The 13,524-nt window shown below is 41.7% G+C and overlaps 1 protein-coding gene across 1 annotated transcript in view; it reads left to right on the forward strand.

The window, feature by feature from the left end:
• Positions 1 to 13,000, forward strand: part of PTCHD1 (patched domain containing 1) — a 38,734-nt gene extending 25,734 nt beyond the window's left edge. The window contains exon 3 of the mRNA XM_059839898.1: positions 5,385 to 13,000. Within this exon, the coding sequence (XP_059695881.1) occupies positions 5,385 to 7,039 (1,655 nt within the window). The 3' untranslated portion in view covers positions 7,040 to 13,000. The remainder of the gene's footprint in view (positions 1 to 5,384) is intronic.
• Positions 13,001 to 13,524: the final 524 nt, after the last annotated feature.

Genomic DNA, 13,524 nt, shown 5'->3' on the forward strand with positions numbered 1-13,524 from the left:
TAAATTCCTCTTGTAGACAAGTGCTCCAATTCAGTGGGGTGATTTCAGGCTTAAATTAACCTGAGTGGGACAACACTGGTCCAGCTGAGCTGATAGTGTTACAGGGATGCAGCCATTACAGTGCAAGCAGTAAAATCAAAATCCACACTTAACCTCAGAAATTCCATCAAATCATGCTCCCACTTTGAATTTTCAGCCACCCAGTTTACAAGGCTCCCATATATCCTACCATGAGTCATTACCCATTTCAGACAATCTTTTGTGCCGTCAGCATAAGGAAAAGATTTTGTTTCAAAAGTAGCCTTAAAAAAAAAAGAAAGGCTACTTTCTGATCCCCACCATTCCTTTAGTCCAGTGTAGAGTAAAACAGGTGAATCAGCAGCCATGTGGGAGTGGAAAACTTCAGTAGGAGAGAGGAAGTAAGGCCTGAGGAGGGAGAAACACCCCACAGCCCAACTTTGCCTCTAGAGAAGTCTGCTCCCTCTGAAGTCTGCTCCCTCTGAAGTCTTTATCAGCCTTCCTGAGGGGCAGATCTGTTGTTGTTAGTGTTTTGTGTGCCTCTGCATTAAAATGGGATTGATAAAATCTATTGGCCCTGAAATGCCACCTTCCACATAGAAGTTTGGAACTTCACAACCTGTGAGTGGCATTTTACTGAGAGAGATTTTACTCAAGTATCAAACACATACAGAGACATACAACCTTCAAAACAGTAAGGACAAAAAAGATGAGACCCACAGTGTACTATTATTCTCTACTTTCATAGAGGGGTAAAAGTGCAAAAAGAAGAACCAAAAATCTCTTTCTCCATCACTCCCTTCAATTTCTCTGATGGAAGTAGTCTATCTGGATATCCAAGCCTCATATTACCACAATAAGATCAAAACTTCACATGATTTTAGTGCAGAATTGATACCCCTCACTTGTTTTACAAAAGCAGGCAGCAGGCATTGTTTCAGGTAAGCAATTAAGCCAAGCAGGTAGAGGAACTGGTTTGTGACTCCAGTGACCAGCAGGTCACTTTGCTGCCCTCTCACAGGCTCTAGGGCTGCTTCAATCCCTTCTCGTCCCTCTGCTTGGGTCTCTCTGTTTGCAGTCAGGAGAAGAGCCAGCACTAAGCCCGGTCTGCCCGTGCCAATTCATGAGGGCCCCTTGCTTGAGCAACCACTTAACAGGGGAAAGGATGCTTTTCTTTTTTGAGGTTTGAAAATGGTACTGAAAAGAACTGTTTCAGTGCCTGCACATAAGTAGTATTTTAAAATGAGCTAAATGATTCGATAATCTTAAGGAAGATAAAATTTTTCTTTCATTTTCACAACTTCCTACAAATGCTTTTTTTCTGATGTAGGCTCTGCATTGATTTTGCAGAGCATGTGTAATTGCAAGACTTGTTTCTGAAGGAGGCGAATGAAACTTTTTATAGCATTTTCGGCTACTCATAAAAATGCTGTATTTAAGCTAGGCCTAATTTATCGGGTTTATTGGTAGTATTACTATTATTATCAGGTTCTAAAATTAAAGGTAGCTCACCTCAGGCTAAAAAAACCTGTGGAGATCCTCAGCATTAACAGTAATTTTCTTCTTAATTTTCTTTGACTAAAGAAGTCAGAATGTCTGCTCTCAGTCCTCCAGCATAAGGTAGGAATATCTCCTAAATGCAAAGCAGCAGAAAAAGAGAATAAGAAAAAGAAGTTTGATTTCCATTTTGTCCAAAATACCTTTCTCCTCTCCCTTTAACATTTTCCTTTGACCCTGAACTTCTTTTTCTTAAAAAACTCCCATCTTTCTGTGTACTTCTTGTTAGCTCGTGACTGTACAGCCTGACTGTAGGGCACGACCGGTGAATCATAACAGCAAATGTCAGCAGGAAAAGATCTCCAGTAGCCCATTAGCTGTTTGAGTTCATATTTGTTATTTACTGAATGACCGTGAATAATGAACAAGTTGCTCTAAACGATTACAGATTTGTGCCTAAATCTCTATTAAAAAGGGAAAAACAGTTGAAGCAATTACAGAATTTATTTACAAGCAAAAAAATTCCCTTCGTCTCATTAATATTACATGGAGTAGATGTAGCAACAGCAAGAGAAATAGAAGTAATTGGTGCAAATTGATTAGGGATGCAAAAAATGAAAACTCTGAAATGACAGAGAAGTGAAAGAAATTCTCTCAAAATGCTTCCATGGAGATATCTGCCCTAGTCTCTGTGGGCTAAACTTATGTGAACATCAGCGAGTTAGAGTGTTGAAGATTGTTACCCAAGTTGTGTTTACATCAGTATTTAGAGGTAAATTAGGTCAGGTAAATCCCATCCTAGCTAAATACAGCTAATCTTTTGACTGCCAAGCCTAATTTGTGCCTATTTTTTTTCTGAAGAAACTGGATAAGGTCAGGAGTGCCACTGGTGCAAAAGTCTGCAACTTTAGGCATGTCCTCCTCAATGTAAATGATAATTCTGTAGCTATCGTATAAATGGACAGAGAAATCACAAACTGTACAATTGAAGGAAAATACCAGCTCCTAGTACACAGATTGTGTAGCAAACAACAAAAGGAACCTATCCTAAAATAGAAAAGAATCCAAATATTTTTCTCTTGACTTTGTGGAGCACATGTGGTGACGCCTCTTCATGCATTTACTTGAGCAGTTCTCTAAATCAGATTCCATTTTAGGGTAGTCTTGAAGATTATGCAAGAGCAAATTGTGGTTTTATCTTTCCTGCTTAAAGAAGGAATGTGGTATCAGAAGTCATGTTATCAGGCATTATCCAAAGCCTGATACCTGTTAAAATGTCATGCTTAGCATCATATTTAACTAGCTCTAATTTCCTTCTCTCATTGCACAGTCAAAGGTTCCCCAAATTAATATGGCTATTTGAGTATTTTTAGGCAAGAGACTATTAATGCTGGGTTGTTGTTTTTTTTTTTTTTACAAAGACATGCTATAGCTAAAGCTCATGATGGAAGTAATTTGTAATATCCAATGACCTCATTTTATCCTGTTTTGCTCACTCAATGCTAATGCGTATGATGCCATGTGAAATTCACAGACGAGCCTGTCTGCAGGACTCATGGGAGCCATAAATGGATTAAACCTCTCACTCCCTACTTTGGCAAGTGATCAGTTACATTTAAATAAAGGTCAGTCTGTCTTTACAAAGAACACACTGAAAGCAAGCTTAATAGCTTTCCCTACTGAGCCTAGAACATAACTATTTGAAGCATAATTAGCAACGGGGTGCCAGTCACTGATTGTGCTTTTTGCTTGATTTTATGTCTGGGGAGTTCCAGTATTCCCTATTAGCTTTAAGAGGGGGCACAGTGCTAGTTATCAAATTGACAGTCTTGACCTGGCCTCTGAAAGCAGCTGTAAAACACTGTTGGGGAAAATTAAGATGAATGCCAAAGCCAGGTCTGTAATACTGCTACAAATTGGACATTTGACGTCCATGCCACGACTCTAAATAACAAAATAGGTAAAGTATCTGATATACATGAGAGTGTGGACTTGGTTACACTAAACACCAGATGATTGATAAGGAGATACACCAGCTGTCCTATTGTCTCATCTTATGAGCTCTGCATTGTGACTTCTTTATAAAATACTCCATACCTATTCTTTTCAGCATAACAGAGTGACCAGCTCTGCCATCTGTCAAAATACAGATTTCAAGAAGGGTGGAGTGAATCAGCAACAACTGCCCCTACAGTAAAAGGTGCTGACCACAAAAGGGTTATTTTGTCCAGTTAATTAAATATTTAGCCTGTATGAGGTGATTAAGAATAAACATGGTTATAGACTCACAGCATCATAGAATGATTTGGGCTGGAGGGGACCTTCATGATAATCTAGTTCCAGCATCCCTAATATATCTTGTGGTGTTCCAGTTCTTCAAAATACCTCATTTGCTTGGGGTTTATGGGCTGGTATTTATAACCCTGGTAGCAAAAGTGATAATTGTCTACAGGGGGAGAGAACAGAGCTGATACAGCAATCTTGGTACTCTGCAGACAGCCTGAAATTCTAAGTGGGATCTGTGAATCACCTTGACCTTCCTGACTGGAGCATCAGCTTCAAAAGTTCAGTGATTGCACTTCAGTGTTATCAGCAGCTAATTTAGCACTGATCATTTTATCTACAACTATCAGAGAAGATGGGTAAGAGCAAAACACAGTGGACTGACTTTTGGGAATTTCTGGAGATAATCCAAGAGCAGACCAGAGAAGCAGACAAGTGACAGCAAAATCAGCAAAAGAATAAGGAGTAGGAGGAATTAAAAGGCAGCAAAGAGGCTGGGATTATATGGAAAAGATCTCTTAAGTAAAGATGAATGTTATAATAAATTATTATGAGAAAATTACCATCTCACATTTTAGGTGTGATACAAAGACTATATTCTGTTTTTCTCTGTGTAAATCGTCAAACTACATTTACTTCAGCTCCTCTCACCTGGTAGATGGTCAATGGCTGCATTCCCAGCTCAGGATCACTACCAGAGAGCAGAGGTCTGTGTCTTCCAAATGCATCTTCACAACATAGAAACTGTAAGAGGAAGATGACCAACCAGGATTGAAATAAAAGCATGTATTTTTCCTGATTTACCTACACTTGGGGGTTAAACACAGGATTTTAGGTCATTCCTTTTATGAATGGTATATCCATTTTAAGAGTCAATTAAATATATTACAAAATGTAGGTATTGCCAAGAAATATAGGGCTGTATTTGGTTTTACAAGCTCTCAGATATATAAAGAAGACCAATGCCTTAAGCAGCTCCATATCAGTTTTACCACCGTCCTTCTCTAAAATTTATTCGTGCTTTTATTTGTTTATTTCATTTCTAGGATTTCTTTTTCCTGATGGAAAATTTGTACAGGAAATGGAGAAATCAGTAACTGATTTAATTAATATTTTTCAGTTTATGTGGAATTTTCGTTTTTTACAGATTTTCTACAATGCAGCCAACTAATGCTCTGCCTCCAGCACAGGCACTTCAAGGTCGTATTTCTTTGTTTTCACCACAGGTCAGATACCATCACCAGGAAAAACTAATTTGAAAGCGTCTTCCATCACAGGCACTCGGAAATAATGAAACAAAACAGCCAAGTAGAGTGAAAAAATCCTGTTTCTTTAACCCATGAATCCTGTGCCAGCAGTGCAGCATTCTCCTCAAACCCTCACAGTAAGGTTTGCTAGGCAGGTAGCAAACGTGCTCCTGTGGTTTACACCTCCATAATCATTTCTCTCTTCTGCAGGACGTTTCCTTCAAGCACTGGTAGCATCCAGCTGTGTTTCCTTTGAGCCTTTTAGCATTTTGACGTTACTTTCTTCTATGAAATTTGGTATTTGAATACATTGAATACTACCTTTGTTCTCTATTGTAGGTCACGGGTTGTATGGGACTTTTGAAATGTTGTCCTCCTGGAGAAAAACTAGAGAAGACCAACACGTTAAAGAGAGGACTGCAGCTGTATTTGCAGACTCCATGCTCTCGTTTTCTCTCACCACTGCCATGTACCTGGTCACTTTTGGAATAGGTGCCAGTCCCTTCACTAACATTGAAGCAGCCAGGATTTTCTGCTGCAATTCCTGTATTGCAATTTTCTTCAACTACCTCTATGTACTCTCCTTTTATGGTTCCAGCCTGGTGTTTACTGGCTACATAGAAAACAACTACCAGCATAGTATCTTCTGCAGAAAGGTACCAAAGCCAGAGGTATTGCAAGAGAAGCCTGCATGGTATAGGTTTCTTCTGACAGCCAGATTCAGTGAGGACACGGATGATTCAGAGGAAACGAACACTTATGAGAGTCATCTTTTGGTGTGGTTCCTGAAACGCTATTATTGTGACTGGATAACAAACACTTATGTCAAGCCTTTTGTAGTTCTCTTTTACCTTGTTTATATTTCCTTTGCCTTAATGGGCTACCTGCAGGTCAGTGAGGGGTCGGACCTGAGCAACATCGTAGCGACCGCCACTCGGACCATCGAGTACACGACTGCCCAGCAGAAGTATTTCAGTAACTACAGCCCGGTCATTGGGTTCTACATCTACGAGTCAATCGAGTACTGGAACACCAGTGTCCAGGAGGATGTGCTGGAGTACACCAAGGGCTTTGTGAGGATATCTTGGTTCGAAAGCTACTTAAATTACCTTAGGAAACTCAACATATCTACTGGATTGCCGAAGAAGAATTTCACTGATATGTTGAGGAACTCCTTCCTGAAAACCCCTCAGTTTGCCCATTTTTCAGAGGATATCATCTTTTCCAAGAAATACAACAATGAAGTTGATGTTGTGGCCTCCAGGATGTTCTTGGTGGCCAAGACAATGGAAACCAAGAGGGAAGAACTTTATGACCTCCTGGAGACCCTGAGGAAGCTCTCTCTCACCTCCAAGGTGAAATTCATCGTTTTCAATCCATCATTTGTGTACATGGATCGTTATGCCTCTTCAGTGGGAGCCCCCTTACAAAACTCCTGCATTAGTGCTTTATTTCTGCTCTTCTTCTCTGCATTCCTGGTGGCAGACTCTCTGATCAATGTCTGGCTCACTCTAACTGTTGCCTCGGTTGAATTTGGAGTTATAGGTTTCATGACCTTGTGGAAAGTGGAACTAGATTGTATTTCTGTGTTGTGCTTAATTTACGGAATTAATTATACAATTGACAACTGTGCTCCACTGTTATCAACCTTTGTCCTGGGCAAAGAGTTCACAAGAACTAAATGGGTGAAAAATGCCCTGGAAGTGCATGGGGTAGCTATTTTGCAGAGCTACCTCTGCTATATTGTTGGTCTGATTCCTCTTGCAGCTGTGCCTTCAAATCTGACCCGTACACTGTTCAGGTGCTTGTTTTTAATAGCATTAGTCACCTTCTTTCACTGCTTTGCCATTTTACCTGTGATACTGACTTTCCTGCCACCCTCCAAGAAGAAGAGGAAAGAGAAGAAGAATCCTGAAAATCGTGAGGAAATAGAGTGTGTTGAAATGGTGGATATGGATAGCACCAGAGTGGTTGACCAAATTACAACAGTCTAACTTGATTTGTTGGTTGCTTTTTTACACTAGGTCTTACTGAGAAAAAAAAAAAAGAAACCAGTACTGACTAAATGTGTGGGGACAGGAAGATTGGAAGTTTTCCCCTCCCTCCTCTAAACTAAATCCAGGAATATTCAAAATTATGGGAGAAATTAAAAATAAATTTTAAAAAAATTAAAAGAGCTGGGGTATTGTACCTTGCTCAGTTCCTGTAACAGGTAATATGGGAGAATTTGCACACCCATGCAAAGAGAGGTTAAATTTTAGATGCATGAAGTAAGATCTAATGGAAGAAGTTGGGTTCTTAAGCAGTCGTCTGCATCGTCTGTACTGCAGATGCTGCAATTATTGTGGCTAAACCAAATCATGTTGAAAGGTCAACTGTCAAGGCTGAAGTAGCACTAAATGTTCGCTGGATGTAAAGGCTTTACAAACTTTCTGCACAGCAATAACTCAAGTCAGTGAGTCAGCTCTTATAAGTCTTTGCCATCACATTTAATATTTCTTTTCTCCCCTAATCTAAACATTTATGCAAGACTATATAAAAGATAGCAAACTGTACTGGGAAAGAAGGCAGTACACAGCAACCAAGTGCTTTCCAAACACCTTTATGTTATGAATCACTTTTTTTTTTTTTTTCTAAAAGGATCATTATTTTAAAATTTAAATCATCCCTTGTAACATTTTTAATCATGGTTTTATAGCTGTTTCTTTTTCTTATAAAAACAAAAAAGAACAAAAAAAAAAGGAACAAAAAAAATCCATGTGACTCTGTCACTCTAGAAAATATATAATTCTATTTTATACATGTCTCGCTACTAGTTAAACATGTAATCTGCTTTACCAACTGTAATTTTGTTAGCACACTACTAAGACACGTGAGTGGATCTAGCAGCAGACAGAAGATGGTGTACTGAATATTTCAGCACCAAAATCCATGATACAAACCTCAAATACTAAAATGTCATCAAGAAAGTGAATGTTAGGGCTCTTTTAGTGAGAGCCTATTTCAGGCCATTCACTGGTAATGCACACTAAGAGGATTAGTGGGTAGTTTTACATAATGTATAACTTAATCCCTCAATCTTCCTAGAGTACCTGTAAAGCAATAGACCTTGCAGCTATGGGCTCTTCCAGGAGACAGTAGACAGTAAGAGTTGTGTGGAACAAACTGAAGGTTGGGACTGTGGTTTAGCAACAGCAAGTTTTACAACGTCCCCAAAGAGCCCATATCTAAGGGGCCTATTGAAAACATCACATTTGAGAGGGGAAAAAAAAACCCAATCAAAAAAAAAACCACCAAAAAACCCAACTTAAAAAGATTACATTACCAAGTCTTTTTGGAGCCGTGAGTTCTAAATCAATAATTCTGTCAGCATCTGTGATGTGGAGTAAAACAGATAAAGCAGCATCTCTTCCCTCCTCCACCCCCTCCACCCTGAAGAGCGACAGGCTCATTGCTGTAAGGTTTTATCATGTGGTTGAACCCCAGTGGGGATATGTAAGCCAGTTCTGTAGGTTTCGCTGAGAATATTCCGACCATACATTGCCTGTGGAAACCCCGTGGCAGGAAGCTGGCTGCCGTGTGTCGGGTGCTTTCACATGGACTGTTCTTTGTGGTGCAACGGGAATGTATTCCAACCAGACTCCCTTTTGCAGCTCATCTGGAAACTAAGAGTGCTTGAAAAGTTTTCAGCATTTGGGACAAAGTTTGCTTCAATGTCAGTATCTGGAGGGGGAGGGGTATTGCAGGAGCCATGGGGCTTGGAGCACTGGGAGCACCGTGGCTCGGGAGGATGCCTGTGGTACCTGTACAGTCACTAGGACGTCTGTGGTCACAAAACCAGGATGTGCTTCATTGTGTGAAACGTCTCTTTAGCATCCAAATCCCAGTGACCCCCAAATGCCCTGTACAAAACCTGCAAATGCCACCTACTGAATATTAATCTTCAAGCAAGAGATATTTCTGAAGCATCCTTTCTAGCAGAAAATAAGATAACCAGATATTTTGCCCTGAAGCAAAATATTACATTCTCACTAGCAAAACAAATCTGCAGAGCAGCTGGCAACATTTACATTTCCCTGGATAAGTCCCTTCCCTGACCAGAAGAAAGGAAGCTGTGTCCAGGAATGCACAGGGTCTTTGCTTAAGTAAACAACAGTTGCTTCAGTAGCAGCTGGGAAGCTGTAACAACAACTTCAGCCTTGGCAGAACACAGGCAGACACCTTGAAGACAGCCAAATGAATGTAAGGCTAGGAAAAAGATCTGTTTCCCCTGGGTTTTTTTAGACTCAGGCTTGGGGCTATGTTTTCCGGCCAAAAAATATTCCTTAAATGTACTTCACTGTAGATTTTCTGTGATCATCAGTATGTTGTTTAAATACCAGTCACCCTGTCCCCTGGCTGTTCAACAGGCAGCTGCAGTGGCTTTTAAACTTCTGAGGGCATTAGCAAATTAGCTGAGAGTTACAGAGGAACTGCAATTCCTCTGCAGTGATCTACTGACTTGTGTGACACTTGGAAATGGGACACGTCTCAAAGAGGTTGTTTGTACACTGCCGAGAGGAATACATGGCAAACACTGATTTTACACCTCTGCCATCCCTCATGCTATTCACTTGCAAACACCAGATGCCAAGATAGTTACCATAAACCTCCTCACATCTAATTGCAGTGCATAGACAGGAGCATCTTTAAAGAGATGTCCAAAGACAAGCTTGCAGTTTCACAGATCTCTTATTAAATCTCACCATGTGAGGCCTTCAGAGATCTTCAAGAAAGGTGATAAAACCAGGGATAAAATTACTTCTCTATCTCCAAACCTGTCAGAAAAAGGATGTGGAGGCATTCCTGTGACAAAGTGCTGCAGAAGAGGCTTGAGTGTCCACAGAAGGCAGGGTGAGAAGTCATGCAGTCCACACCCTTGCCCCCAGGGCAGAGCCATCCACATTTAAATAATTTCGGAAGGATGTTTGTCCAGCCCATTCCTAAAAGTCTTTTTAAGGGCAGATTCCTTTCCCAGTAGCTCCCCCCACAATGCCATCTTACCCTCTCTAGTAACCAGTAACTCCGGCTAGCCACCCAAGACTGGGATGGAGAAGAGGAGCCATGCCCCTTTCTACACAGGGATAGGACAGGCAGGAGCCTGGAGCATCCCCAAAAGAGAGAAAACCCAGAACAGAGCCAAAACCACCTTACATACATTTTTCACTGTGTTTCACATCAAGCTGCCATTCTGTTCCCCAGCACTGGCAAGGTACAGCCATGGAAGTGTCCAAGGTGCACTCAGCCCAGGTCCGTGAGACTTGGGCCTGAATCCTGATGTGTCTGAGGGATGCTCCAAATGCTCCTTCTCTGCAGGTAGCTTGAATACCTCAACATGAACCACGTTCTCAAGGTTTCAGACTATGCTAAGCCACTTTGGCCTTCCTCCCCTTCAACTTCTTCCTCTGGAGCAATTATCTTCACCAAAGTCAATGGACCTCCCTGCACTGATTGATTAGTAGGTGCAGATGCAGTGCTCTGTTCTCAGCCCAAAGCACTCCCAGTGGCTAACTGTGCATGAGATTTTACCCTTACTGGTGAACCTCCAGTTTGGAAGACTACCTAGGCTTAAGCAGATTTTTGTCATACTTTTAAGTGGCTTTTTAGCCCAGGTATCACTGTGGTTTTGTTTGCAATATAGATGATCCAATTTTTTATAAATGCAATGAGTAGAACAGAGTAGTATACACTGTCAGGCACTGACTAAAATCTAAGAGGGAAAATTTTAGCTGAGGCTAACAAGACTATGTAGGACTATGGCTCACTGAGCACGTATATCTTCTACAAACATGAAAATTCCCATACAGTAAGGTATGGTGTACAGTATATTTTTACTACAGGGTAAGCATGGGGGAAAAGAGCCAACCTACGTGCATATGGCCCTCAAGATCAATCCAGTTTTCTTGTAATATAACTTCTGATATTGTGTTAGCACAAGTCCACTTTCAATTTACAATTACTCTAAATGGAAAAAAAAATAAAGAAAATTTGTCATAGCTGGAATAACTATACCATAAACAATAATTGATAAAGACAAAATTTTCTGCCCAAAGCAGAAATGTGGAAGTGTTCTAGTTAGATTAAAATTAGAGCCGGAATTGTTGAGAAAAACCTGTCTGTGAAAGAAAAAGTGCTTCTTTTCCAAAGACAAGCAAATACACTTATTATGGTCAACTGCATGAACCTGAAGGGAATACAGTACCAAAGTGGCCTGAGGTTATGTTGAGTCATGAGAGGATTCACATCTGCTCTCAGAAGTCTTCTGAGCCAGCTCTGAATTCAGGTAAAACATGTACTGTAAATTGAAAGGTGTACTTTTAAATGTTTTTTTCTAGGCTGACTGTCCTCCTGTGAGCCATGAAATCCCACATCAGCCAACACCTTTATTTTTATTCAAAGGGAAAACAAAACTAAGCGGTCTGGGCAGAGATCGGGGGAGTCCAGAAGGAAGACTGGCTTCTCTGAAAAACAGAGAGAGCCCGCAAAGCAAATGGGTTGTGGGAGAAGACCTGGTGACTTCAACACTTAGCAAAGTGGTGGGTTTTCCTACTTTGTTAACTTGGAAAGCAAATATGTTCAGGGAGACGGGGGAAGGGAAGTCGAGTTAGTAGGAGTCAGCTCTGGGTTTGCTGTGCGCTCCAGTTACAGTAGCTCCTCTGGCATGGTTGGGACTGTCAGCAGGATGGGAATTGGGAGGGGCAGGGACAGCACTGCTGTGTGGGCACTGGGGATGCCAGACCAGGGGCTGTTGTGGTGCCATTTCCCTTGTCCCCATCCCACAGCCCTGCAGGGGTTCCCAGAGTGTGCAGCCTGCAGAGAGCATCAGCTGCCATGCAGGAACAGTTCCTCACGATTCTCAAGCTGTGGCAGCACTGCTGGTGTGTTTTCCTGAACCAGTGCTCTCGTGATAAGGCACAAGCACTGTTGGAAAATCACTTTCTGTAAGCTCTTGGTTGGAAAGAATTACCCAGAGCCTTTTCCTCCCCTGCCTTTGCACATGTCAAAATCCTGATCCATAAAAATCAGATTGTGCAATTTAGCTATGTAGGGACAAAGTATTTCTTCCATGGCTTTATCCCTACATTTATCACTAAAAGTACCTGTCATTTATTTTCTTATCAACATTGTAAAATAAGTAAGCCTTTCTGGGGTACACACAAGCCTGATGAGAAGGAGGTGGGAAGGGGGGAGAGCCCCTTCCCTTTCCCAAAGGTAGGAAGCATCTTCCACCTGTGGCCAGGCACTGCACCGTTGCTGCAGGGCACCACCAGTGACCCCAGCTCAGTGCACTGGGGAAGGCAACCTTATTCCCCCTCCCCAATTTTATTAGAGAACAGGGAGAAGCTTTAACTCCAAACTGTGGGGGGAGATGGGCCCCCAGGAGGCCCTTGTGAAACCCATCCACTGCCAGGAAAGCGCAGTGGCCAACTTCTTGTTTGGTTGGGGTTTTCTCAGAAAGAGATGGCAGAGGGATCCCAGGAGGGCATTGAACACAAATTCCTGTCCATGGTGCGTGGGTTGGAGCAGAATGGCATGCCCTGACATGCCACCCCTTGCCCTGCTGTCCTGGCACAGCTTCCTGCCTGGAGAGAGGGCACCTCAGCATCACGTGCGCCTGCCTGGGGCAGCCGCTTCTCAGGCACAAATTGTTCTGATGTCGTTGGCATTCTGCAAGTCATTACCTTTTTTTAGTTTTGGGGAAAACAAAACAAAACAAGATCGGCAGAAACAATTCTAGATTATTTAAGCTCCAAGTCTTAATCTGTGCATCAAATAAATGGCTTGCAAGATGTCAGGGGTTTTCGTTTAGGCTTTTTTTAATCTATTTTTACTATTTTTGTATTAATTTAGGGGAAAAAATTGTATAATGAATCTCAATGTATAGCATAAGCCTAAAATAAAATGGCTGTCTCTCTCTTTGCTTCCTGTGCTCCCAAACTGCTACAGAAATCCCATGCCATTGCCAATGCAACAGACTGATTTTCCTGGCCTAACCCAAATAATCAGGATGAGCATCGTCTCCAAGTCCCCACAGACAGGGGTGGTGGAGTAGTTCAGGGGCACCTGCTCAGCACAGAGACAGTGATGTCCCCAGGATGATGGGCATGCTGCTTCTGCAGGAGCCCCTCTTGTTCCAGGCTGCACAGTGCTCAGCAGCAAGCACAGGGAAAACCGCATCCATTCATTTCCATGTTATTGGGATCTGAGTGCTTTTTGGGGGTGTTCTTGACAATCCAGCAGCAGAACCCCAGCCTCTGCTGGCAAACCAACAGCTAAGGCAAAAATCTGAAAGTGATTTGATCAAAAACTACATTTTATTTCTTCAAACAAGACCCACACCTTCTGAGATCTAGTAGGTAGGTAGACCTGAAGTATTACTTCCGTTGAACAGAAGTATTGCAGTTGAACAGACTTATTACTATTAAAAATTTTCTTACCA

This window comes from Haemorhous mexicanus, chromosome 2 (genome assembly GCF_027477595.1).
Source record: "Haemorhous mexicanus isolate bHaeMex1 chromosome 2, bHaeMex1.pri, whole genome shotgun sequence".
NCBI classification, from domain to species: domain Eukaryota; kingdom Metazoa; phylum Chordata; class Aves; order Passeriformes; family Fringillidae; genus Haemorhous; species Haemorhous mexicanus.